Source organism: Haplochromis burtoni, unplaced genomic scaffold, assembly GCF_018398535.1.
Source record: "Haplochromis burtoni strain Fernald_Lab_line unplaced genomic scaffold, NCSU_Asbu1 Contig_100, whole genome shotgun sequence".
Taxonomy (NCBI): Eukaryota; Metazoa; Chordata; class Actinopteri; order Cichliformes; family Cichlidae; genus Haplochromis; species Haplochromis burtoni.
In genome coordinates this window covers 13,485-39,345 of record NW_024582461.1, presented here as the reverse complement: position 1 = coordinate 39,345, position 25,861 = coordinate 13,485, and the positions used below count along the sequence as shown (strand labels likewise).

At 39.2% G+C, this 25,861-nt stretch overlaps 4 protein-coding genes across 9 annotated transcripts in view; 2 read left to right on the top strand and 2 right to left on the bottom strand.

The window, feature by feature from the left end:
* The window catches only part of rab44 (RAB44, member RAS oncogene family), a 25,708-nt gene extending 14,996 nt beyond the window's left edge, over window positions 1-10,712 (top strand). Inside the window, exons 2-10 of one of the 2 annotated variants that reach the window (XM_042223024.1) lie at window positions 1-3,078; window positions 3,705-3,772; window positions 5,172-5,242; window positions 5,330-5,467; window positions 5,560-5,641; window positions 8,069-8,183; window positions 9,275-9,373; window positions 9,482-9,558; window positions 9,675-10,712. In XM_042223024.1, the coding sequence (XP_042078958.1) occupies window positions 1-3,078; window positions 3,705-3,772; window positions 5,172-5,242; window positions 5,330-5,467; window positions 5,560-5,641; window positions 8,069-8,183; window positions 9,275-9,373; window positions 9,482-9,558; window positions 9,675-9,762 (3,816 nt within the window). In that variant the 3' untranslated portion in view covers window positions 9,763-10,712. The remainder of the gene's footprint in view (window positions 3,079-3,704; window positions 3,773-5,171; window positions 5,243-5,329; window positions 5,468-5,559; window positions 5,642-8,068; window positions 8,184-9,274; window positions 9,374-9,481; window positions 9,559-9,674) is intronic. The other variant, XM_042223025.1, reaches the window with a different exon arrangement.
* Window positions 10,713-11,698: 986 nt separating this feature from the next.
* On the bottom strand, window positions 11,699-15,925 carry trub2 (TruB pseudouridine (psi) synthase family member 2). Its single transcript, XM_005927528.3, has 8 exons — window positions 15,657-15,925; window positions 15,378-15,512; window positions 14,198-14,272; window positions 13,512-13,573; window positions 13,346-13,427; window positions 12,746-12,818; window positions 12,483-12,619; window positions 11,699-12,389 (listed from the first exon to the last, which is right to left on the bottom strand). Exons 1-8 carry the CDS (start codon window positions 15,772-15,774, stop codon window positions 12,079-12,081), a joined length of 993 nt encoding a protein of 330 aa, XP_005927590.1. The 5' UTR covers window positions 15,775-15,925; the 3' UTR covers window positions 11,699-12,078.
* On the top strand, window positions 15,845-21,281 carry hdhd3 (haloacid dehalogenase-like hydrolase domain containing 3). Of its 5 annotated transcripts, XM_042223028.1 has the most exons (4): window positions 16,032-16,360; window positions 17,228-17,265; window positions 17,623-17,957; window positions 18,233-21,281. In XM_042223028.1, exons 3-4 carry the CDS (start codon window positions 17,628-17,630, stop codon window positions 18,623-18,625), a joined length of 723 nt encoding a protein of 240 aa, XP_042078962.1. In that variant the 5' UTR covers window positions 16,032-16,360; window positions 17,228-17,265; window positions 17,623-17,627; the 3' UTR covers window positions 18,626-21,281. The 5 variants fall into 5 exon arrangements, with proteins under 5 accessions (XP_005927585.3, XP_042078962.1, XP_005927587.1 ...); XM_005927523.3 differs by lacking the exon at window positions 17,228-17,265 and having other exon boundaries at window positions 15,845-16,223; XM_005927525.3 differs by lacking the exon at window positions 17,228-17,265.
* A 353-nt stretch (window positions 21,282-21,634) lies between these two features.
* tgfa (transforming growth factor, alpha) overlaps window positions 21,635-25,861 on the bottom strand; it is an 8,978-nt gene continuing 4,751 nt past the window's right edge. Inside the window, 5 exon segments of the mRNA XM_042223029.1 lie at window positions 21,635-22,942; window positions 24,213-24,304; window positions 24,404-24,429; window positions 24,432-24,553; window positions 24,916-25,030. Coding sequence (XP_042078963.1) covers window positions 24,218-24,304; window positions 24,404-24,429; window positions 24,432-24,553; window positions 24,916-25,030 — 350 coding nt within the window. The 3' untranslated portion in view covers window positions 21,635-22,942; window positions 24,213-24,217.

The following is a 25,861-nucleotide window of genomic DNA, read 5'->3' as shown; positions in this document are numbered from 1 at the left end:
AGAAGAAAAATGGGATCCACTCGTAGAAATAAAGGAAGACAGCGTGATAAGGAATTTAAAGATGAAGATGCAATTGGTGATGAAACCCCTGAAACAACAGAAATGTCAGAAACAGAGGCTACAAGACCTGAAGAATTACTGCAAAGAAACGAGCGTGACGTTTGTCTGTCTGTGCCACATGACACCTCCATGTTTAAAGTGTCTACACCTGCTTATTCTCCTGACATACAGAGCCCAACTGCAAAGAGTTATTCTGAGATTAGCCTGGACAGTTTAATTTCTGAAAGTGAAAACCTTAAGGAAGATAAAAATCAGACAACCTTTAATGTGATTTCAGATAAACCATTGGAATCTGTGATGGAAGAAGTGGTTAAATCTGAAACTGCTCTGACTGAAGAAGTCAAAGATCCTCATCACCCTGATGGCAACCAAGCTAAACAGCACTTTGTGACTCAGGAAATCAAGGGAGGTGATGTTCCAAAAACTAAAGACAGCGGAGTCCCTCTACAAACTCGACTCTCATTAACAACTCCACCTTTTGAGTCCCAACTTCAGGACAATACTGTGAGCACAGATAAGCAAACCCATACTGTCACCGAATCCAGGGGAAATAGAAGAAAAATGGGATCCACTCGCAGAATAAAAGGAAGACAGCGTGATAAGGAATTTAAAGAAGAAGATGCAATTGATAATGAAACCCCTGAAACAACAGAAATTTCAGCAACAGAGGCTACAAGACCTGAAGAATTACTGCAGGAAAACAAGCATGATGTTTCTCTGTCTGTGCCACATCATGAAAAGTCCTTTAAAAATCAAAATGACGGAGATACTAAAGTGATTAATGATAAACCAGTGCAGGCTGGGATGGAAGAAGTCAAAAAAGATCAGCACATAAAACTTTTAGGGCAGGATGGAAATTTACCCAGCAATATTTTGTTAAGTGGAACAACAGATTGTACCATTGCAGTTGAGATAACAACTGACCAAACCAGCCCAAGAGAAAGCACTGAAGTTGAATGCAGTGTTGCACAAGAAACATTTTTAGCATCTCAAAATGTGTTGACTACAAATAGGGAACAACATGAGCATTGCAACCCAATTGAGGTCACCAAAGCTAAGCAGTCAGAGGGTGCATTAATGCATCAGACTGACTGCAGCGCAAGTACAGAGAGTCACCAAACATCCTTATCTGAAACAAATATCTCTTTGGACTTCCACCATCAGGATAATTCTCAGGACATTACAGAAATTCACACACGCCTCAGCCATACAGGGAATAGAAAGAAAATGGGTTCAAGCCAAAGAAATAAAGGAAGACAGGGTGTCAAGGACCCTGATGCATACCAGGAACCTAAAGATGACATTTTAGAAAAACCCACAAGTAATGACAAACTCAGAACAATTGACATGTCACCAGCAACAGATATAACAAAGGAGGAAGAAGAAAAAGACCTCATATCCATTGACAAAGAAGTGCAGATTAGCTCAACAGCAAAAGAAGGCAAAAATAAAGAAAAGTTGTTGGAGGAATATGCATTTTTCTCACAGAATAATATGGATAGCAATACAGATGGACTTCTCAAATCTAACAAAGATTTCAATGAGGAAAATAAAGTTGTTCAAGATGCTATGAATTTAGATCAGCTTACAGGATGTGACACAATTACAAAGCACCTGATGCAATCACCACAAGCCTCAGTTTGTGAAATTCCCTCAGACATGCAGCATACCTCATATCATGCTGGCATCGAAGGCTCTAGCTCTCTGAAGGTGCTTGATAAAGAAGAAGCATTGGAGGCAATGGATGCAAGCAACGGCCAGCAAGAACAAACTCAATCAGGTAACAGAAATACTTTCCAAATAAATCCACAACAGAAGAAGAGAAAGATAGGTTCTTCTCGCAGGAGTCAACTCAACAGAAAAAAAGAGGAAGAAACAGACAACACAGATGAAACCAAGGAAAGTGACTTTCACACCGAAGCTGACGTGAGGAATACTGACAAGTTGGACGTGGTAGAGTTACCGTTAACTACAGATATACCACAAAATGAAACTGCACAACCGTTATTCTCTGCTGTTCATAAACAACAGGAAGCTGCTGAAACCTTTTCTGTACCAAGCAGTACAGAGATCAATGTGATACCAGTAGTAGAAGATTTTAAGGCCCCTCTTCCTGAACAGTTTTCCTCTCTCCGTGAAGAAACTATCAGTCTGGTTACACACGTTATCACAGGTGGTGTAAGAGAAGTTATTGTGGAGCCGCCACAGCTAGACAATTTTACAAACACTGAGACACAAATAACCACTGTGGTCACGGGTAGAAGCAGACGCTCCATAAATCAGCTGCTGCCCCCAAATACCGAGGCTGCCACAGACACTGGCATAGCAGAAGAGAGCTTAGTGTCTTTTGGTGAGGCCAGGCAAAATACACATAGCGATGAGGAAAGGCCAGAGAGCATAAAAGAAGTACAAGATCAAGATGCTAGTGAGAAAAATCCAAGCAACTTGAATGAAGGAGCTCATAATAAAACTCAAGAGATGAGGAGTGAAAGTCCAAATTTACATTTGAGCAACCAGAGAAGAAAGATGGGCTCCACCCGCAGGAATCTTGGATCCAGAAACAAAGAAGAGCTCCATCAAAAACAGGAGGTGGATAACGAAGCAAAGGAGACTGGAGCAGACATCGGGGAAACTGAAAGTGTCTCCAGAATCAAAGAAGAAGCACTTCAGCTTCACACAGATCACAAAAACAATGATGGCGAACAAGGAAAACAGAAAGTATTTGAAACAGTGGAAATCAGCCCTCCGGGTCAGTCTAAATTCAAACCTCTGCCTGAGCAAACAGTTGAAGAGAGGCCTGTTTCCCAAGACCAGCTAGCAGAAACAGAACATCACACTGCAAATGACCTCCTGTCTACATCCTTAAAAGATGATTTTGTGTCAGAATCAACATCTGGAGGGAGGAGAAGAAAATTGGGATCTAACCGAAAGTCCCGTGGACATCAGCGTATAGAAGACAAAACAGGAGAGGGCACAATAATAGATGATCAAAGTGGGACAGATGCCAGAATTTCAGAGGTAAGCAGCAATGTTTAGGGGTTTTTGTTTAGTTTAGTTTTTTAGTATTTAGTAGAAATCTTAATTGTTTTCAATTTTTCCAAAACCTCATGCACAGACTACATTTAAATTTGACTATTAAATGCAATACCTTATTAAACTTTGTTGTATTTATAATTCTATGCATAGTTGTGAATAGTGAATAGTTATTATTGGACAAGTGTTCTTTCACATAGGCAAGCCTACATTGTTATTTACACCCCATTTGCAGTAGACACTTTGCAAACTGGGTTGTTTGTGGCAAGGTCATTGTGACACAGGGAACTAAAAAGAGGAACGTGAGGTTTACATAGCATGTTTCACATACAGCAAACGAGAACATGTGTTCACCTTCTTCAGAAACCTGGCAGATAAGGGCTTTGAATGAGATCAGCAAATAATGGCTTTAAAGATGTCACAATAAATTATTATTATCGACAAAGAATGGGAAACCAGTATGTCAGATATTCCAGCTTCAGATATTATTAGGAGACGACTGATTACTAGATGATAACTAATCCAAGTAGAATAATTTGCACTTTCACATCATGAAATGAGTTTGTCATGCACATTTAGAAGCATAAAAAGCCCTACTTTTCTTTCTGCAGGTTGGAAAATGTGATAAGAAACCATCATCAGGCCTCTCAAAGAGTGAAGAGCACTCAGAGACTGTGAGGTAGGTCTAACACACAGATATTTTTAAAAAGGCTGGGGTTGTCCAGCTACCTAATTAGCTTTCAAGTGTTGGCTTTCCTACTTGACTTACTCACTGTAACTCATAGATAAGTCCAAATTTGTTACAGTGTAGTCTGTTATGTGTTATACTGAATATTCGAATATTCATGTTCATATTGCATATATAGCAACGGACAACTGTAATATCAGTCACCACAAAGTTCACTTTGTAACATCCAAAAGAAAATGTCCATGAGATTGTTGAAAACATTTTACAATTTGTTAATCTATTTGAGTCACATACAAAAGGAAAGTATACCTGTTTTTTTTTATTCTGAGCTTTTACAAATAAAACATAATAACACTGTGTCATTATGTAGTTAACAAAAACTAAGCCAAAATTCAGAAGGAGTGTGTGTAAAACTAAGTAGACTTTTACTGCTTCAGTGTGACCACCTTTATAAAGCCAGAAGTGTCCCTTTCCCAACGATCCCTAAACATTCAAGACACCTGCTAATCTTCCCAAAAGTGAACGTCCCAACAAATTCACCCCTAGGTCAGACCATGCAATGCCATGCTGCCAAGAGAAATCCTCTTCTCTCTAAAAAGAACGTGGCAGCATAACTGAAGTTTGCAATATTGCATCTGAAAAAGCCACAGACTTCTCGAACAATGTCCTTTGCACAGATGTGACCAAAGTAGAGATGTTTGGCCATAATGCACATAAAATCCAGGCCTCAACGTAAATTAAATGTGGTAGCAAGAGCTGTGCATTAACAAATGCCTGCAAACCTCAGTAAAAAGGAACAATGTCTGAAAGAAGAGCGGGCCAAAATTCCTTCACAGCAATGTGAGAGACTGATAAAGTCACAGAGAAAACAATTACTTCAACTTAATTCTGTGAAAATGCAGAATCATAGGGTGTGTTTAGTTTTTTGCACACTGCTTCTGCATTTTGACTTGACTGTTCCTCTGACGCTGTAGTTAAAATAATTTAAGAACATGGTAATGACCGGATGATTTCTTGTTATGCCTTGATAAGGTAAAAACTTGTGTACCGCATGGTACTTTCTTTCTTTTTGCAAGCTTTAAAAATACAGTTATGCAATTACTACTGTACACTAGCTTAGCAGTAGTGTATGCACTGTTTTCAGCTGACCTGCTTAGAGATGAGGTGTGAATGTCACCAGAGTGGTGTGGTTTAACAGCACACAGCTTCCTCATCTCTATTGTTTTAAATAAATAATCACAAATCAAGTGAATGACAAAATTCCTTGTCAAATGTTCAGTGCACGGCAACTCAAATATGAGCTTGAGACATTCTGAAAACTGACCATTTCAGCCTTTGATATCCTTACACTGTATATGTCATGAAGTTTGTTTGATTGTCTTTTCCACAGTGAGAAGACTTCAGCCCAACCTTGTAATGCTGGAATCTTTCCTGTTAAAGAGAATCAAACATTTTCTCTGGGTAAGAAGATGATCAGTGCAGCTTACCAATAATTATAGGGAAATTTTACATTAAAAGATGATGTATGACCAGACATTTTAATTTCAGTTGGTAATCCGGGAGTGGTAGACCCCAAATCAAAGCGCTACAATGTGGTAATGATTGGAGACAGCAGTGTGGGAAAGACCTCCTTCATGAAAAGAGCTCAAAGTGGGAAGTTTTCTTTAGATATACCTTCCTCAATCGGTAAGATCCTGGTGTTGATCTCACAATTAATCCTACTAATGTGTATGCACAGCGATGTACATGCTAAATATACACGTAAATATTGTTTATAGGCCTGGATTCGCTGATGTGGCCTGTTGTAATAGATGGAAAGCCTATGATACTACAGCTATGGGACACAGCAGGTCAAGAAAGGTAAGTCTCAATTTTCCTCTTAGAATGAATCAGTGAGACAAATTTTTGATGTTTCACAGAACATTTAAATTATATATCACTATGCAAATGTCTTGAGCCACTCTACGTTTCTTTATATTTTGATAGCAGTAATCTGCTGTAGATTGGTTTGTAAGCCTGCCAGTTATTATTTGGTCCTCCATTTGTCCAGTTTCCTAAATTTGTAAGGACACACAGCACACCATGCCAAGAAGTGACAAAACAATTGGAAACTGGCAACTCTTTAGGAATCATGTTGTTGGTTAAAATAAAAGCATAACAGTTTTATTGACTGTCAAACTGTGTTATTTTTTGGCATTTTTCATAGATTCAAGTAAAGAAATGGGAACAAATTATGTTTTTCTGACAGGCTGCTAATAACAAAGTGCCCAAAGATACAGTTTAAAATGGGTTCTTTGCTAAGTGTTTCCTTGCTGTAGACAAAACAATGTATTTCCCCTTGAGTCAGGTGCCATGTTATGCCATCTACGCTTGAATTATTCAAAGGTCAATTTTATGGTACAAGGACTGGACTAAGAATGAGTGAAAAAGTAGCCAATATCCAAAGGAAAACTTTGAAACACCTTCAGAAAGCTGGAGAACTATTGCTTAAGACCACTTTAAGAATTACAAGAAAGTCCTTCCAGGCAAAATATAAAGTAATGAGGGGTTTATCAAGACTTTTGCACAGTTTTGTCGCTGAAAGAAGCCAGGAGAGAATACATTTAACAGGTTTTTTGAGTTTTATTAATGTTTTTTCTAGTCTGTTTTGAACAGTACATATATTATAATGTACGTAGGTCACAGTAGGCTGCCTGTAGGAGAATAACAAATATCACAGTCGTCAGTGTGTTACGTATGACAGTATCAAAGTCCAACTTGTCTGACTTTTCACAGCCCTGGAATTCAGGTTATCTTTTACATTTCACGTTAGTTAAATTCTGTAAATGAGCAACTTGTCTGAGTATAAAAACACTGGGAGCAATACGTCTGCATTTCTGTGACGTCATAAAGACAAAAAGCACAGTTTGTCCATTAAAGTGCGTTAATTATCTAGTTGAAATTCTGCATTCTGCCAAGCCTTGTGATTTTCTCCTTCATAGCATGGGTTTGTCAGGAGTAGAATTGAGTCAGGTGGAAAAAGCAAAGATGACTTCATAATGAGTGCAAAAAGTCTATCCTTCTAATAAAGCAAGAAAAATGGCAAAACCTGTGCATGACAGTTCATTTCTGCTTACTCATTTCTATCATACTGCTCATAAAACTAAAAGTTAACTACAGACTTGTACGCACGAGTCCCAAACTACAATACAGCGACATATCCTGAAGGAAACATACATATCCAGAGAGAGAGGAAAAAAAGAAGCAAATTTCTATATCAAGGTTTTCTAAACAACTACTGCTTTTTGGAATTTGTTTGAGCCAGACGTGAACAGTTTTATATCTGTTTTGTAAATAAAGCCAATCATCAGAGAAGACGCCATCTCTTTTTTAAAGGTACAGGCTATTATTTTGTGGTTTATGATGTCCTGAATGTTGTGCCACATGCAGTCTTGCTGTTCTAGGGAGTGGCTGTGTTTTTTCAGTGTATAGATAAACTTCCCCGATGGCCAAGGACACACTGTCCCGCTGTTCCGAAGCCTGACAAGGAAGGCTTCCAAGTAGGCGACACCCAGTGTTCAAAGCAGTGTGCACACCTTGGAATTCAACCGAGATCTGCAGTTACTACTTGTAACAGTGTTTACTTACACTTGCTTTTGTAGATAGATACGGTATAGCAGCCAATTTCAACATGTAACAGACAATATGCTCAGATCAGAGTCTGTGTATTTAAAGACTGCTCAAGTGTAACTGGTTTCAGAATTGGTTTGGCACTCCTCAGTAATGTTTTGTATTCCAGAATACAATGCAGATTTTGTTCCAGTGACAGACTCAACACGGATGCAATTTAAAGATGCTCACTTTTAACTGCAGATTTTAGGCAGACTCGTGTTGGATAAGTTAAATTACAATTAAAAAACATAGCAAGAGTGAGAAAGCGTTTGAGACATGCAGTTCCCCAAGAGTTTACAAAAAGCCTCCTTAATGTCAACAATAAAGTGAAGCTTTATTCCAACTCTTCACCTAATGGGCAGGCTTCTAAGATCTATTTATTTTATTTTTGCTACAAAAACATCTGACATTTACTTGTTCAAGGAGGGAAGTCTGAGACATGGGTGCGTCTTGAAAAATATGTTCAGGGTAGGCTCTGCAAACTGCATTAAATGACAAATTTGTGACATTAACTTTTGAGTGAATGTGAGGAAAGTAATTCGAATGTGCTACAGTATGCAGAGCTAGTGTCTTCCTGGTTTCAAAAAGGAAGGATTAATAGATCACCTTTAATGTCGTGCTTTTCTGTCTTTAAAGGTTTCACAGTATCACCAAACAGGTCTTCCACAAAGCCCAGGCCTTTCTCTTGATGTATGACATCACCTCCACCAATAGTTTTTCCGCAGTCAGTTACTGGGCAAACTGTATTCAGGTATGTCTTCCCTTTCAAACTTCAACACCTATTTTTTAAACAGATGTTGAAATTACTAGTTAAACATGCTATGTTGTCAAAACAGTGATTTACTTTTATATTCATTTAGTGTATTTAGTTCTAATAGGCGGGGCTACACTGGCCACTTCATTAGCACACCTGTTCAACTGCTTCAAAAAAAGGAATGAACTAAGCACATGCAAGTGCATTGTAGACATAGTGAAGACTACCCGCTGATGTTCAAACACAGCATCAGAACAAGGAAGAATGATGATTTAAGTTAACTTTGAACATGGTTGTTGGATCTATTTCAGACACTCATCTACAATAAACTTTTCTCTCACAACCTGCCTTGTTGCGAGAGATCAGAGAATGGTCAGGCTGCTTCAATCTGATAAGCAGGCAACAGTAGTTTTAAAAAAATTACAAATAACCACCATAAGGTATGCAGATGAGCATCTCTGAATGCACAATACTTATCAGCTTTGAAGGAGAAGGGCTACAGCAGCAGAATAACCCACCGGGTGCCACTCCTGGCAGTTAACAACAGGAAATTGAGGCTACATTCACACAAGCTCATCACAGTTGGTTAACGGTAGTCTGGAAAAACGTTGCCTGGTCTGATGAGTTTCGATTTCTGCTGCAGCATTCGTATGCTGAGGTCAGAATTTGGTGTAAACGACATGAAAGCATGGATCAGTCCTGCCTTATTCAGGCTGGTGGTGGTGTTTAATGTTTGGGGTTTTTTTGGCACACTTGTCAATATGGACCAAACTCTCTGGGAAATGTTTTCAGTGCCTTGTTGTATCAATGCCAGGAAGAATTAATGTTGTTCTGAAGGCAAAAAGGAGTCCAACAGGGGTACTAACAGGTATACCTAATAAAGTGGCTTATAAGTGTGATACTGAATTGTGTATTTAAAACAGCAGCACATATTTTGATTCTTAGTAGAAAAAAGTATTAATAAATTTAAAACATCAACTATTTATAGTGGACGGGACGTGAGTGTCTGAAACAGTTGAACCAGCCTGCAAAGTTAGACTAGTTTGTAATAACATGTGCAGATTATCAAAATGATTCCTGTTCTGCAGGAGTCTGCTGCTGAAAATGTGACTGTTTTGCTTCTTGGAAACAAGAGCGACTGCTCAGAACGACGGGTTAAAACTCATCAGGGGGAAATTCTTGCTAAGGTGCGAATATGTTGCATTACACCCACTCATGAAACAATCACATTCAGTTCAGTAGTTTTAATGATCAAAACACCCACAGTGAGTGCAGATATTCATTCAACTCCACAGGAATATGACTTTGAGTTCATGGAGTGCAGTGCTGCCACGGGTGAAAACGTGATCCAGTCTTTGGAAGTTGTAGCCAGGTATGTATATAATTTTATTGTTTTTCTCTAAAACCCACATCTTTTAACATCGATATGCCCTGTAAAGTTGACTGCTGTGTCATCAGCTGATTGCACTGTTGCTGTGTTGTTGCCAGGAAGCTGAGTCAAAGAATTGACTCAAGAGAAGAAGCCACAGTGTTGCACAAAGAGCCAGAACAGAAAAAAAACTCAAGATGTTGCTGAACAAATGTGTTTGTCTTAAAAAAAAAAAGAAAGAAAAAAAAACAAGTGGTGAAATCCTGAAAACAAGAACACGCTGTACTCATCTGGCTTTCTTGTAACTCAGTGCATTATATTTTATTATTTGTACTACATGCCTGCATATTTTCAGTGTTGTTATATTTAGATATAAAATTATTTCTTCAAAGGCCTTATATTAGAATATTAGTTTATAGTTAGTAGTGACCAAAGTTATATAGTTCAGAAAGTGAAGGCTTTTTCAGTGTTTGCTTAATAGCTATCCAATAATTTAATGCATATACAAGCTTACTGTATTTAATTATATTTGCACCGTGTGTTTTATCTTGCAATATAACAATTTTTGTGCAATATTGTGCAACTTCAAATAATTTCAAATCACACGATTGACATTTTTCCAGATGAAGCTCTAACAACTAAAATCACAAGTTTAAGATTTTATGTGCAATTTCACAAAGTTCATCTCTGTTGTTGTACATCGACTAAATGTTTAGTCTACACCCTCTTCACTTTATGGATTTACTATACTGAAATTTAATGTAAATGTGTATATAGTATGATTAATTTAAACAGGAGAATACCCCATTCAGATATTACCAGAGATCAAGATGTGACCGAGAGCAAATCTAGTACAGTGGTAAATAATTATTATAGTAAATATATATTAAACATAATTATACTTGCTTTTTTGTGATTTTGTTTAGCCTTTCTTCTAAGTTGGCATTCATCTTAATTCAGTCATCACAACTGTCAGATCTGACACATAATTATGAATAAACATTACTCCCCTATAATTATAGTGCCAGGGACATGATCAGCAGATATATATGCAAATGTATTTTTATGTTCCCGTGCATTTCCTTTGTGACCAAGTACCTTTAAACCAATTGTTTTAATGGCGTGTCGCATGATTAATAAATCTCCAGATAAACGTCTGCTTGTTTACTTAATTTGTGCCCTCATGGAAGTTATGGGTTTCCAGACTGACAAAGACAACTGTGTTAGCAGTGGAAAAACAAGTCCGACAATGGTATGAAGAGCATGTCAACAATGGCGCCACTGCAATAATCTCATATAGTCCCAAAGGAGGTGTTGTGGGAAAGAGAACTAGACTGATCCCATGGGAATCATGTACCCACCTATGAGAAGTTCAGTTGAGTAATGTGGTTATTTCTGTTTCAGGCTTAAACATGTTAAAACAACAACAACATCAAACTACCTGGCAATGGTAGATTTTTCTGCTGTTGCAGATGAGCTTAACATGGTTATACTTTTTTGTCTTTCAGCAAGCAAAAATAGAAGAATGCATGCAAATCCGCATCAGAACAAGGGCAGGTGGTGAGCCAGAAAAACAAGCCAATGACAAAAGTTAAAGAACAACAGCTCAGGCCCTGCAGGGCTCCAGTTTTGCCTATTTGGAGCTGGACCCCTGCTGTGCACGAGCTGTTGAAGATTCAGCTCATTTCCCCATAAATAATTTCACATTACTAAATTCTTTAATCTTAGACATCACCATAATGCTGTGAAAAAAAACCCAAACATTTTAAATTGAAGAAAAGTGGTTTAATTTCAAGTTACCATTTTTATCCTGTGGCACAGACCCTCTATCATTTCTCTTAAATGGAAAGCTGGCTGCTTTTCTTTGGTTTGTTTATTTCCCACATACACTGAAACTTAACAAGGATCAGACCTGAGTATGACTCCAGTTAGTCTAATCACTACTAGTTTGACATTACTGGTTTAAATTTAATCAATGTCTGGAGCCACCAAAACAAGTGTAATGTTGACCTTTGGCCAGCTGGGGGAGGATTTGTGCCAGTAAAGCATGTATTTGAACTCATCTACAGAACTAAAAAACAACAACAACAAAAAAAAAAAACCCAAACCCACAGCAATTAAACTGATATCATAATCAAACGCGTGCATTCTTTTTGGTCTTTATTATTGTAAATTCATTCAGAATATAAGAAATAATATTAACATTAAGGAATTAAGCAATACTACAGCATTGCAAAATACAGTTCTTATTTTCCACCACAGTGAATTTTATATCGATTGATATGTGCAGACTTCTGGGTTTAATTCAATGGGTTTTACAAAAGTATTGCTTTAACTGTTTACAGCCATTTGTATACACATCCTGTAAACAAATCCTGGTCAAATGTTCACCGGGATTTCTAGTCTGCAAACCTCTTTCCTGACTGAGCTAAACTGTGGGAAGTTATGCAGCATCATAAAATATTTTTTTGATCGGGTCATAGGTCAATGATAGGCCTTAAGTGACTAGTTATTTTACACGATCTACCTAGCAACTCCGTCATTAATTTCACTTTGTTGAGTTTCTGTGATATTGTCTTCAGACGTTTGTAATGCAGATGTCTTGTTCGCTGCCTTAGAAGGTTTTTTATTTTTCTTAGTGGAATGATACAACTGGATGGCTTGCATGACATCAGCAGCAGTCCAGTGGTGATGGATCAGAGCGTCCTGTAGGGTAAAAAGTCCGTCTCTGGTGCGTCGTACTCCATTACACACTGCTGTGCTACGCAGTTCCAGTCCTATCTCATGCACAAGTTTACGCAGATACTTCTGAGTCTCATTTAGGCACTGCACCTCTGTAAAAACAGGAGACATGTTTGAAACTTGACCCGCATTTTTTTTTTTTTTTAAATCATCAAATATGTTTTATGTGTTCAAGTGAAGATTACCTAATGTGAAGTTGGGAGGCTGGAAGCGAATGCAACGTAAGCCGGTCAAGATGGGTGTCGATTTCCCCTCTGGACCCAGTAAACCTTGCACCGCCATCTCATAGGCTTCCTGTGAGCGCATGTCTATGCTGGAATACCTGTACAGCAAAAAAGAAACTAATCAAATATCGTTTAGTACTGTTGCAAATATTTACAGAGGGTCTTATGCAAAAGCAGAGGGCAAAAGATGCCATTATTAGGTTTACAGAAATGTAACGTCTTACGTCAACAATGTTTTTTGGTTGACTCCCTCCAGCATTGACAGCACTCTCTCCAGCTTATCCTGTGTGATGTGATCTAGGAGACAGCTTTTTTTAAGTATATTTAAAGGGACATCAGTTCACATAACAAGTGTTTTGCTTATATTCTTGCACTTCAGGTATATAAATTAGAACTGCTCTTATAAAACCTTTAAAACCACATACACAATTCAGTCACAGGCAGGGCTGAACTTCCATAAGACAAGAGGTGGAGTACACCCTGTACAGGTCGGTATTCTGTTGCAGGGCTAACAAAGAGATGCAGACAACTCACATTCACATCTACGGCCAATTTAGAGTCACCATAAGAGTCACCATATTTTTGAGTTAAATTGACACGCATGTCTATGGACTGCAGAGAAACCAGCCCAAGGACTGGGAGAACATAGTCCTCACAAAGACTCCAGCAGGTCAGTGGATTCGTAGCCAAGACCCTTTCCCTGCTGTAAGGTGACAATTCTAAACACAACACCTTTGTGCCGCCATGACACTTTATCAAAAAGGACTTTGCTATTTTAAGTGAAAGATTGAGGAAGCTCAAACTAAAAGAGAAATGATTCATACCATAGGTGGATCTTTCCACAACTCGACCTGTGTTAGTGAAATTATCTGTTGCAGTTCCAAATTCAGCCTCCAGGGTATAATCCTGCAAGAAATATTGTAGAATTGGATCTGCCAGCGTTGGATCTGAACTGCATCAGTTAATGTCTGAGAGAAAATTACAAATTACCCTCGTCACTCTTGTGGTGTAGAAATCATTCAGCGCCTTGTTTCCATTCCCAACGGCAAGAACTAGAATAGAATAGAATTCAACTTTATTGTCATTGCACATGCACATGCACAGGTACAGGGCAACGAAATGCAGTTTGCATCCATCCAGAAGTGCTTTAGCCATGATATAGATATATTACAATATATATTAGCAGTAATATAGATATGTAAGTATATTACAGAAATGGGTCTATTATGGTATGTTACAATGTACACTGTATGAAGTATGTTATGAATATTCTATAACTATAAGTATGTACAGGCTGTAGTGAGTACAAGCTATGAACAGGATATAAATATGAAATAAATAACTTTACAGAAATCTGAGATATACAGCTATACAGAAATGGGAACTATGCAAGTTATAAACAGTTGTAGGATTAAAAATTATCGTTTGTACAGAATGATTATTTACACAGAGCTATACAGTAGTGCAGTTAAGATAAGTGAGATATGTGGATAATTTCTACAGAGGCTATATAAAGTGCTAGTGGTTGTGAGTGATGGTTCAGTCCATGTTATTATTGTGTGTTTGACATTTTACATTTTAGAAATATGTGGATATTCTCAGATCATTCACAAAACGAATGCCAACACTGTAATTAACAAATGATTTTTTTCAAATGAGCAATTCTAAAATTATACCTAGAACACCCGAGGAGAAAGTATCGAGGCGATGTCCGACTCCAACTCGGATATGCTGGAATTCAGGTCCTGTGACTAAAATCAAAATGAAACATTATATTCACTCACTACAGTGTTATTCACCACACCTGAGGTTTAATTTACTCCAGTCACATCTAAATTGAAACCAGATTTCATGGATGACCTGTTACAGGGTAAAACGGTGGAGACACAGAAATCTGTTATTTCTGTGTCTCCACAGAAAAAGTTATAAACACTGTTCAATATCAAAGTGGAAAAAAAAGTTGTGAAAAAGAAAGTACAACCTCTTTTAAATCAAAGGGTTTATGTGTCAAATATCATCTGCTACCAAAAATGACGCAAATACAACCTAAGATGAACAACAACATGACACACTGTGTCTCATTTATTTATCTCGGCTTCTGAAATGCTGAGGCAGAGTGTAAAAATGGCCAATGACCATTATGGCCAAAACTTTCCACTTTGGTCTCATCTCTCTACATTATAATAATCATTATAATGATCACTCCAACTGTAGAATGGTGGACTTCAGATTGTTTTGCATGACCTTATAACTGCCTCATCCTGTTGCCTCTTTCTGCTTTTATAAAGGTGGTCACACTGGCTGATGATCAGTCAATCAAAGTCTATACACAATTGTGTATTTAATTTTTTCCACACACTGCCTCTGAAATTTGGCTTAATTTTTGTTAAATAAACAATGACACAAAATTATGTTATCCACTGTTGTTCATCTGAGGTCATATTTACCAAATGTGAAGACTTGCTGGAGATCAGAGGATTTTTTTTTTAATGCTGCGACATGTAAAACTGTAGAAAAGAAAGAGAGTGTACTTTTTTCACTTGTTCTGTAAAAGTAACAGATTTTAAGTTTTGTCTTTTTTTGTAAAAGAAGGGCTGTGAACTTTGCCACCTGATGATTTACTGCAAACTAAAGCATCTGACTGTGTTGTGAAGGTGTTTATACTTTAAAGGTGGAGTGATAGGGACGAGAGGTTGGTGCAGCTGGTTTCACTTGCACTTGGTTTTTCACAATGATGCTGACAAAACAGCTGCATGGACCATGAGGTCAGATAAATGTATCTTAATGCATCTGTTAATGTATCTTCAGAGCGGAGACAACACTTGTTAACATTTTCAGTAAGGTGGATGTACATACCCAGAGGGTGCTTGGATAGTACAGGAACCGATACTGCTGATACCGTGAGTCCTTTGGACGCTTCACTCTCGTGTCTGGGTTGTGCTAAGAGTCGAACCTCGTGGGGAAGTGGCTGGGAAGGCGCAGCATTCAAACCTGAGGTGTAATACACGCAAGGACATTCAAGTGTTAAGTTAAAGGCATGCTGAGTATTAGCTGCATCATGCCCCAGTTTAACAGCACGCATGGGTGATTGACAACAGGACCACAAGACACCAGTGAAAAATAAACTACACTCACCTTTAAGAAGATTTGTCTCGATGCTGTCCCGTACCAGTTTCCAGTGAACACCAGCAGGTTTGTAGACACAGAACAGGCCCTCTAACTTCCGAAACATCCGAATAGCTGGAGTTGCCATTATTCAGCAGCATCAGATTATACTTAGGTCTTGGAAAAATAATAAAACTAATTAAAAAAGACTACATGTCATGGAAATTTTGACGAGTGACAGTTGTTTTGTTTCTACTGCCACTTTCTTCCACGTGAGCCTACGCGCATGCGTACATGATGACGCTTTTCATTCCTTATTTTTGGCCATACCGCCATCTACTGGAATGGATGTATGTGTACGCTATTTTAGTCCTTATATAAGTAGAGAAACGCCACCAGAGCTTCCACCAGAATTATTAAACAGCCGCTTATTGTGTGTAGTAACAAGCTGGGAGACGTGGAAGAATAATTGGTATTTTATTGGGGTTTTTTTGTTTGTTTGTTTTGTGTGTGAATTTTTACGGTTTGTTTCAGAAGATGGCAGTAGCAGCCGCCACTCAGAGAACAGAGTGGAAAAGAGGACGAAGAAGAAAGCAGGCAGCTAACTTTAGTCGCTGTTTATTTTCGTTGACAGCTGAGAAGACTTCAGTATCATTTCGGCATTTTTCTAATTTGAGGTTTTTGCTGTAAGCTGAAGCTTTGGCCTCTGCTGTTAAACTGCTGTGTGCGGGCAGGTACGTTAGTTTGTTTTCACGGGACACTGGTCAGAGAAACGCTACGTAGTTATTGTCAAACTCCACTCGTACATATCCAATTATGGTGACCTCGGAGGCAAGAAACACGTTGCTAAAACCAAATATGAGTTGAACTGAAACCTGGAGCTACACAACGAAACAGGATTTGGACTTATCCAGCAGGGTATACCCCCATGGTAAATGTGCTGCCAAGCTAAACTTTATTATGTTCCAGATTAGAGATCAACATGAGGTCATTGCACACTGACCACTCAGTCCTCCTTGAAAATAATATCGCCATTCCTGGAAGATCAGACACCTCTGTACGTGGATAGTAGAAGGATCTGAAGTATTTTAATAGCATTAGACGACCTGCGCAGCACAGTGGTATGATGGTTAGTACCGTTGTCTCACCGCAAGAAGGTCCTGCGGTGAGACCTGGGTTCCTCCACAACCTTTCTGCGTGAGTTTTGTCTTCCTCCCAGAGTCCAAAGACATGTCGTTAGTTGTCGTTAGTTATTTGGTTATTCTAAGTTGGCAATAGGTGTGAACGCGAGTTTGGATGGTTGTCTGTCTCTCTGTCTGTTAGCTGTGCGTCATATTCGTGACATGTCCAGGTTATACCCTGCCTTTCGCCCTATGGTAGCTGGGATAGGTTTGCTTCCTATGAAAAGTAATTTCTTCTTTCCAACAGTCATCAAGTGCTTTCTGGAGGATTACCCAGTTGTTCGGGTTTCTCTCTTGTATTGTAAGATCTAATAATGGGCAAAGTGAGGCTTTGTGATACAGTGAAATATTTGAAGCAGTAATGCCAGGATTATGGAGCAGTTTCAATGTAAAACATGAATCTCACACGAATCTCCACAGTGTCACCCACTGGCCACTTTCACTATCATCACACCTTGGTAGGTACGACAGAGACAAGCAGTTGTACAATAGATCATTAATGACTATGGATCATTAATGACTGTGGCTAATAAACGCTGTGGTTCAGCAAATACTGTCAGACTATAATTAAAACATATTCAATAATAAAAGTGTAATAAAATACAGGAAATGTTGTTGACCAGTGGTCAAATTGGTCACGCTTAGTATTACAGCAGCAGTTTTGAATGTCTTAAAATCGTCACCCTGAAAAACAGTTCCCGTAACAAGAAAATAAATAATGTTAATAATATTCAAACATGTTTCTCTGTGTGAAACAGCCTGATTAGATAACTCATATTTTGCTCAGCTGTTGTCTTCTCTTTGGTGTCCATCAGGTGTGATGCGAGCTCCTCTGCGCTGGGTGCTATGGGATGTGAAGGACACCCTGCTGAAGGTGCGCTCATCTGTGGGAGAGCAGTACTGCAAGGAGGCAGAGCGTATGGGCTTGAGCCTCAGTCCTGTGGAGGTCGACGCTGCTTTCCGGCAGGTTTATCGACAGTATTCCAGTAGATACCCAAACTACGGCATCAGTCAGGGCCTGAATGGACAGTCATGGTGGAGGGGGGTGGTGCGGGACACTCTCTCTCAGTGTGGTGTACAGGAGCCAGAGTTGCTAAACACAGTAGCCAACAATCTTTACCATAACTTCTGCAGCGCAGATAACTGGGAGGTAAATGATCACTGACACGTTCATACACCTAAAACACCTTGTTTAAAGATTTTAAACAGTTCCTCGAATAATGCTTTTTTAAATTTTATGCAACGATATATAAATAAAGGCTACAGGATGTGTATTTTCTTTTAACTATAATCATCATAATAAGCATTTCATACTGAACCAGAAGAACAGAGCACATTAAATATCTGACTTGTAAAGCAACTTAAACTTTGCCCCCGATGTTTGGAGAATGTCATGTTAAACTGTATAATATTCCTTTGTTTCAGGTATTTCCAGACTCAAAGAAGGCTCTGGAGAGTTGTTCTTCTCTTGGACTGAAGCTGGGTGTGGTGTCCAACTTTGACAACCGCCTGGAAGCAATCTTACACGTTTGTGGGCTGTTGTCATACTTTAGCTTTTTAATAACATCAGAAGAGGCTGGTGTAGCAAAGCCCAGTCCGGCCATCTTTAGTCAGGCACTGCAAAAATGTGGTGTGCCAGCTGATAGAGTAGCTCATATTGGGGACCATTATGTTAATGATTACCTCACTTCTCGGTCTATGGGTATTCACGGCTTCCTTTTAGACAGACATAAGGATGGCCAACTCGATGTTCCTAGGGAGCATCGGCTGATTTCACTGGATGAGCTGCCGTCACGGCTCCAGCAGCATATGAACTAACATGAGTCATAAGATAAGATAACCTTTAGTCCCACACGTGGGAAATTTGTTTGGTTACAGTAGAAACAAACTGTGTCAAGTGAAATCTACTCAGAACAAACTGGCTTAATTAGCGAAATAATGTATGGACTGTTGACTTAAGTATATCAAACTACTTCATCTTCATAAGACAAATGAAATGCTGATAGAAAAATGTAAAGAAATCTTAACATATTGTATAGTTATATGTTTCGTCTTTGTATTATAAAATATGTTGGGAAAAATAAGCCTCTAACTATACTGTGTCTCTGAAAATAGAGAATATGAAGTGAGGCAGCAAACTGTCAGACCTTCGACAAGGTTCTGAAAACATTCCTGAGAGATTGTGGTCCATGTTGATATGATGGCATGCAATTGCCATATGCTGTTTGGCATGCGCGCATCCATGATGCAAATCTCCTGTTCCCCACATCCCAAAGGTGCTCTGTTGGATCAAGGTGTGGAGACTAGAGCCCATTTTAGTGCATTGCCATGTCCAAGAGAACTATTTCAGATGATCTGAGCTTTGTGACATTAGAAGATGGGAACACTGTGGTCATAAAGGAGTGGACATGTTGCGCAATAATAATCGGCTCATTTGGTACAGTGTCCCAAAGGATAGATTCATGGTTTTCTGGTGTTTTAAGCCAAATTCTGACCCTACCAACTGACTGTCACAGCAGAAATTGAGACTCATCAAACGAGGCAACTTTCTTTTCCTAATCTACTGTCCAAATGTGTTAATTTTCCTGTTTGACTGAAGTTCCTGTGTGGTCGTCAAGGTTCAAGGTGTTATGCGTTCAGCAATGCTGTTCTGCATACCTTGGATGTAACGTGTTTTGATGCTGTTGCCTTCCTATCAGCTCAAAGGAGTCTGGTTATTCTCTGACCTGTAGTAGCCACAGTGCATTTTCTGCAAGAGAACTGCTGCTCACCAGGTATTTTCTCTTTAATCAACTATTCTCTGTAAACCCTAAAGATGCTTGTTTGGGAAAGATCCCAGTTGATCAGTGGTTTCTGAAATAATAAGACCAGCACAAATAACCAGTGAGGTCGTATTGAGCACATCTATATGGCTGTGTGCATTGACTTGATTTATATTTTATTGATGTCAGTGACTTTAAGGTGGTTGACTGCAAAAAAAATCAGCACTGAAGTCTATAGTTTGTCTTTTCTTCTCTGTAATGTCATTTCTGCACCATCAGGCTAAAATGTCTGCTGGCACCAAGGTAGTGCCAGTGGAAAGCATAACTGAGGACTACAACTTTTTTTTTTTTTTTTAAATTAAGAAGTTTATATTAACCACTGGAGGAATTGTTTTAGAAGACAAGCCCAGAAATGTTTTTGCAGCACTCAGGACATGTCAATTCTTTTACCATCTTTTTAAATAATCGGTTATTTGGAACTTGTCCCCACATTTAGGGAAATTATACAAAACAACCGAGTAACCATCTGCTTTGAGCAGAGCTGCTATGAATTGTAGGCAGCAAATGTATTTGCAATCGATTGTGTCAAGTCACATAAAACATCCACAGATCAGCTGAAATATCATGGCAGGAGTCTTGCTGTAAAATAAAGTGTCCTGAAAGTTGCCTGCATTCTCTCAATTTGTGCTCAGCATCAGCTATGCAGGTACATTTCTTTAAAAGGTTATTCATTAGCAGGCCGCTTTACAGGAGCTAAAAAGCTCTGATCATCCCTAATGATATTTCTCAGTGCTTAGCAGTGAGGGGAACAAGGCAGGGTTGCTTAACCCTAATACCTTTGTAAGTACCCACTTTAAACCATCTGGTCAGAGACAGATACTGGGAATGTTGGACTGAGGATCAAAAGAGCTGCAGAGAGACCAAAGTGGAATTGCTATTTACAGCAAGCTCCAGCCTCTTATAGAATACGGATTAAATCTTTTTTGGAAGAATGTCAATGTTTTTAATTTTTAAAAGAAAGAAAAAAAAAAAAAAAAAAACTACACCCCTCCCACAGTGTTCAAAAAAAATTTTTTTCCCCAAGTCGTATTTTCACCTTGAGTCGCGTCCAGTAAAATTTTTCCCCATACGAATGCTTGTACGTTGAAGGGTATTGTATATCTTTAGGGAGTCATCCGTAAGAGCTGCTTAATTCAAAGCTGGTTTAGTAGCTCAGCCAGACGGCTCTAAAGGGCTCCACAGAAATCCAATTGCAGGCATAATGGGATTGCAAAAAAACCAAAACCAAGCTTCTCATGCAGAGAGCCAAAGGGAAGAGCAGAGGAGGTGCAGCATGTCATGAGGGAAGATGTCAATCCAGTGACTTACAATCAAAACAAAAGCCCAGCATGTCAGCACGTGAAGCGGACTCATATTGGAGGATGAATGTTTGAATGTGAATGGGTATAGATTCTGTGAAATAAAGAAATTAATAAATAAACAGGCTGAATGGCTATATAGCAGAAGCTGGACAAAACCTTTCCCTCAGCCATAAAAGCACTCAAGACTGCAGCTCTTTGTTCAAATGTGCCTGGGGTTCAGAGTTCCGTGTTGGCATTACTGCATCTTGAAATATTCAATGGCACAGAAAAATAGAGTAGAAGATCAGAAAATTAGGGTATTTTGAGAGAGCGAGCGCTTCACAAGTGAAAAGAAGGTCACGCAAGGAATAGAAAAAGAGACTTGAGAGATGGAAGAGCAATTAAGAGACATATGAAAGAGACAGGCACACACTTGCATATTTAATTCTTCATTGGAAAACAAATAATGGAGGCTTTCCAGTTGTGCCAGCATAAGTCTGGCACCATAAAGGGATAATGCATGAGAAGCTCAACAGCGGGATGTGTTCACCCAGCAAATCCCCCAAATATATCTGTTTCAATCCTGCAATACACATGCAAATTCTGCAATGCAAAAATCACGTACTGTAAACAAAGACAAGTTTATCATCCACTCAGAGGCTTTTGGCATCGAAACGCCATCACATTCACAGTGAACACACAAAGCATGTGCACATGCTTCACAATAGTGTCAATTTGTCCTTTAATTCCCTCACCAGTAACATAAAATTATTTAGAAATTTCAAAATAACCACTTTAAACTTCAGAGGCTTTTTTTCCCTTTTCCTTTTTTTTTTTTTTTTTGAGCATTGCTATAAACACGGCACTCGTATGCTTTGCATTTAAAATAAAAGCTGTGATTTAAGTGCATGCATGCTTAGGGGTATATGTGCAAACCGCGTGCTTAGTCCCATCAGTGTTCGTTCAGGCAGTTAGAAACGGCATCTCTCGTATGTGGATGCGTTTAAGTGTCTACATCGTGCAGTGAGTGCTGTTTTTTTTAGCTTTTTTTATAAGCAGTGAAGAAGCTTGCAGATGAGCGCAATTTTCCAAAGGTACTGTAGGATAAAGTGGCCACTCGTGTTGGTAGAGTTCTTGCTTGCAAATTTAAAAAAAAAAAAAAAAAAAAAAAAAAAAAGGGAAAAAAAGAAAGAACCTCTGATGCATGCACATGTACAGGTACAGCTTAGGAATTAAAAAACGGAAACTGACAACCATTTTCGTTTCAGGAGCAATAAAGAAAGTTTCATCAAAAACGCTACAGGAATAACTTAAAGCTGCAGTCTCTGCATATACATTTTGATTTAAGATCAGGAAATCAATGTGCATGAGTCTAACAATTTCTACTTCTGTCGAGTGAAGTGAGTTCCTTCCCTAAAAACAGACACTAAAACATGTTAAAGCACCGGTTTCCCCACACCATAAATTATTAAAATGTCCTTCGTGCTCATAGTGTTCTGATGAAAATGTGCAAAGATATTAAAAGACAAAAATAGGAATTGGGGATGTATGACTCAAGTGAATTATTCTTGTCCTGCAGCTTGAAATAACGCCTTTTCTATTCAGCATCCACACAGGGTGATTAATGGCCTTATAGATAAATTCCCATGTCCTTTAGGCCAGCCATAAACTCTAATCAGGACACACAGGGCTCTTCTCATGCATGATTTGGCGGCAGCATCAGTCTCAGAGGGTCAAACAGTCTGCTGCAATTCTGAGTATTTTCGTAGAATCAAAGAGCAAAGCAAACACATTCCTAGATTGTTGAAGTCCAAAAGGTCCCAGTCATCAGATAGGAGAAATGGAGCATTTAACCTCCCACATGAAGAAGGCCTACCTCAGTCACACTTAAGATACTGTATTATCACTTCCCTTCTGGCCTGCTGTACCACTTTGGATGCAAGCCGTGGGGTTTGAGAACCAGGCAGATGAGGAAGACTGAACACGGCATGATACGAAGAGCTCATGTTCAAGTGAGATGTTTTCTCAGACCACTGAAAGACAAAGCCCAAACATTTATGTTTATGTTAAGGAATTGTCTAAATAGTTAATATTCAGAAGATTATCAACAAATTCCACAAAAAAAGACGAACATTAAATTGGTGACGCTGTTGTGGTACATGAGGTATGATGATTACTTTTTTTATTTTCCATAGAAACTCTACTTTTTGCACCCCTTTCCTACTTCCAGAGGGCCTTCTACTTTTAGCTCCCTCGTGGAAATGATCTAAAAATAACAATCACTATCAACTAACCGAACCTTTACAGGGGATCGTCACTGCTGATGAGAGCTGGGTCTCCATCTATAACTTGAAGAGACCACAGTTTGCAATCCCAATGATGGAGAGGTCAGGAGCAGGAGCGGGACTTTTAACTGAATTCAAAGTTCTAGTAATCAACGGTTCAAGACTTTTAAAGTAGTATGTTTTGCCAGCATGCACCAGCACACAGTTTACTGGCCAGACCTACACAATCAAGTTGCTTTATATAGCTAGGTCAAAATCCTACAAAACTATAACACATAACCCAACACAAGCATTTGGCAACAGTGGGAAGAACAAACTCCCTTGCAATAGGAAGAGTGCTACAGCAGAACTGCAGTCGGGGAGGGGCCACCAGCTGCCTCAACTGCCTGGGTGGAGTGAAGCACACATCATAAATTCAGTTCAAGGGGATAACGGAGGGCAAAATATAAGAATTTAAAAACTACTACTAATAAAAGTACTCCAAGCAGTCCAAAGTTGACCTTGAAAGAAAAAACGTTATGTGATATACATTTATCTGCCAAGTTTTTTTAATGTCCGTTTCCCAGCGTTTTGAATCTTTGTGATTGCACCTATCTGCATTGTTGTCCAGTTACACCAGTCACAAACATGTTCACAGATTGGTGTTCACTAGTCTAAAAAGGGTCCCTGACAATATCTTACTAGAAATCTCTGTGGCCTGTTTGTGCTTAATGCAGAAGCTCTTCAAACAACTCTGAGCCACACACAGCTGTCAGGAAGTATTGAGAAACAGAAATGATTTCATTAAAAATAATGTCCATAACAGAAAATTTTAACCGTAATCACAGACAGATAAATGGATGCACTCTCTGTGCAAACACGGCAAATGTTGACAGCCCATATTAGTTGCCCACAGTCTTCACTGCTCTCAGCTTCCACCCTCTCATATTCATCTAATGGATACTGCATCCCCTGCAGTGTGTAAATGGAACTATGAAGTTAAAAATGCACTTTGTAATAAGAAAGTAAAGTCAAGTACCACTCTCAGATGGACAGCAGGACACGCCGTGCTTTTCTGTAACATGGTGATGTGCGTGGCTGCGCCTGCGACAGTCTTGTCTCCACCAGCAGCTGGAAGAAAAATAGACCAAGCAAACTCACTGTGGCATCAATTTCATCTAATTTTCAATTAATCTGTTGCTTACAGCACAAGATATTTATGTAACTTACTGTAAGACTGTACATAACACCATGATGAGAACACACCCAATCACACACAACACCAGCATCGTGGCAATGGTCTGTTGCCTGTGATTGGTTGCAACTACAGCGAGGAGGTCTGCATGCTCACACCTCATCCCGATAAAGCCTGGATGACATCTGCAACACAGAAAATCTGGATGAAAAAGAGCCGCTGATGGACTTTCATGACACCACTGCTGGCTAAAATGCAAAGTTACAACAGTTGTTGGGATGAGGGGATCTTGCTCACATAACACTGCCTTGGTATCATTTTCTGTTCAGTGTGACGTTGACGTGTTTTTCAAATAATTCTTTGGATTTACATTTTGCTCAGTGTTGCAACACTTTTGAACAGCAGGTTGTACATCAGCAGGATTGCAGTGCCTTAAATTTCAGTTTCAAACAGTTTCAGCTTTAAACTGTAAAAGTGTTGTTTTTCATGTGAGACCACAGACAGGATGCAAAGGTGGTGTTTTATAACCATAAATCCGCTAACTTACACACATGCGGGTGTCTCTTCCAGTATAAGGAAGCGGCACGTGCCGTGGAAGCAGAAGTGTCGGTGGGAGTCTGGACAGTCGTCGAAATGAGACCGAACCGCTGCTGCTACAAACTCTGTTGAGATGAGACATAATGTTGGTGTTACTCTTCATGTTGTTGATCTTAATGATGTTACCATGTTTAAAGTTGACAGAGTGTTTTTGCAGTAGTGTTTCACACTGAAGCTAATAACCAAAATGAAAGTCTTTTGGTAGAGTAGCTAGCTAGTAGAAATCCATTTTATAGGTAAAGCTGTTCAATCCAGTAACACAAATATGTAATCAGTCAATCACATGACAGCACCTCAGTGCATTTAGGCATGTAGACATGGTCAGGTTCGACCTGAAGCATCAGAATGGAGCAGAAAGGTGATTTAAGTGACTTTGAATGTGGTTTGGTTGGTGGTGGCATTTCAGAAACTGCTGACCTGCTCTCATCTTTAGGTCTGACGGCAAATGGACTGAAAAAGCAGCAGCAGCTCTCTGGGTAAAAATGCCTCGTTGATGCCAGAGGTGATGGGAAGAGAATGGCCAGGCTGCTTAAAGCCAAAAGCAAGGCAACAGTAACTCCACCGCTTGTTACAACCAGGGTTTGCAGAAAAGCATCTTTGAATGCAGAACTTGACAAACCTTGAAGCAGATAGGCTACAGCAGCAGAAGACCACACTGGGTGTTACTCCTGAAGAACAAGAAACTGAGGCTATGATTTGCCTGGCGCCACCAAAATTGGTCAGAAGAAGACTGGAAAAACATGCTTGGATAGATGAGTGCATGCTGCAACATTCAGATGGTAGGTTCAGGATAGTGATGTAAAGGCATGCGGGATATTTACTTGGCACACTTTGGTTCCCTTAGTAACACCTAGGGAAGGGTATCGTTTAGGTTTTATCCGATACCGGTGCCAAAC

Bases quoted from the DNA above. Each gene is read 5' to 3' on its own strand.
- trub2 (XM_005927528.3), bottom strand. From the start codon at position 15,774: ATGGCAACTCCAGCTATTCGGATGTTTCGGAAGTTAGAGGGCCTGTTC. The intron at 13,574-14,197 runs GTATAATTTTAG...ATTCTATTCTAG, and splicing joins TTTCTCCTCGGGTGTTCTAG to TTCTTGCCGTTGGGAATGGA. The intron at 13,428-13,511 runs GTAATTTGTAAT...TATTTCTTGCAG, and splicing joins ACACCACAAGAGTGACGAGG to GATTATACCCTGGAGGCTGA.
- hdhd3 (XM_005927523.3), top strand. From the start codon at position 15,845: ATGGAAATTTTGACGAGTGACAGTTGTTTTGTTTCTACTGCCACTTTC. The intron at 16,224-17,622 runs GCAGCTAACTTT...GGTGTCCATCAG, and splicing joins GAGGACGAAGAAGAAAGCAG to GTGTGATGCGAGCTCCTCTG. The intron at 17,958-18,232 runs GTAAATGATCAC...CCTTTGTTTCAG, and splicing joins GCAGCGCAGATAACTGGGAG to GTATTTCCAGACTCAAAGAA.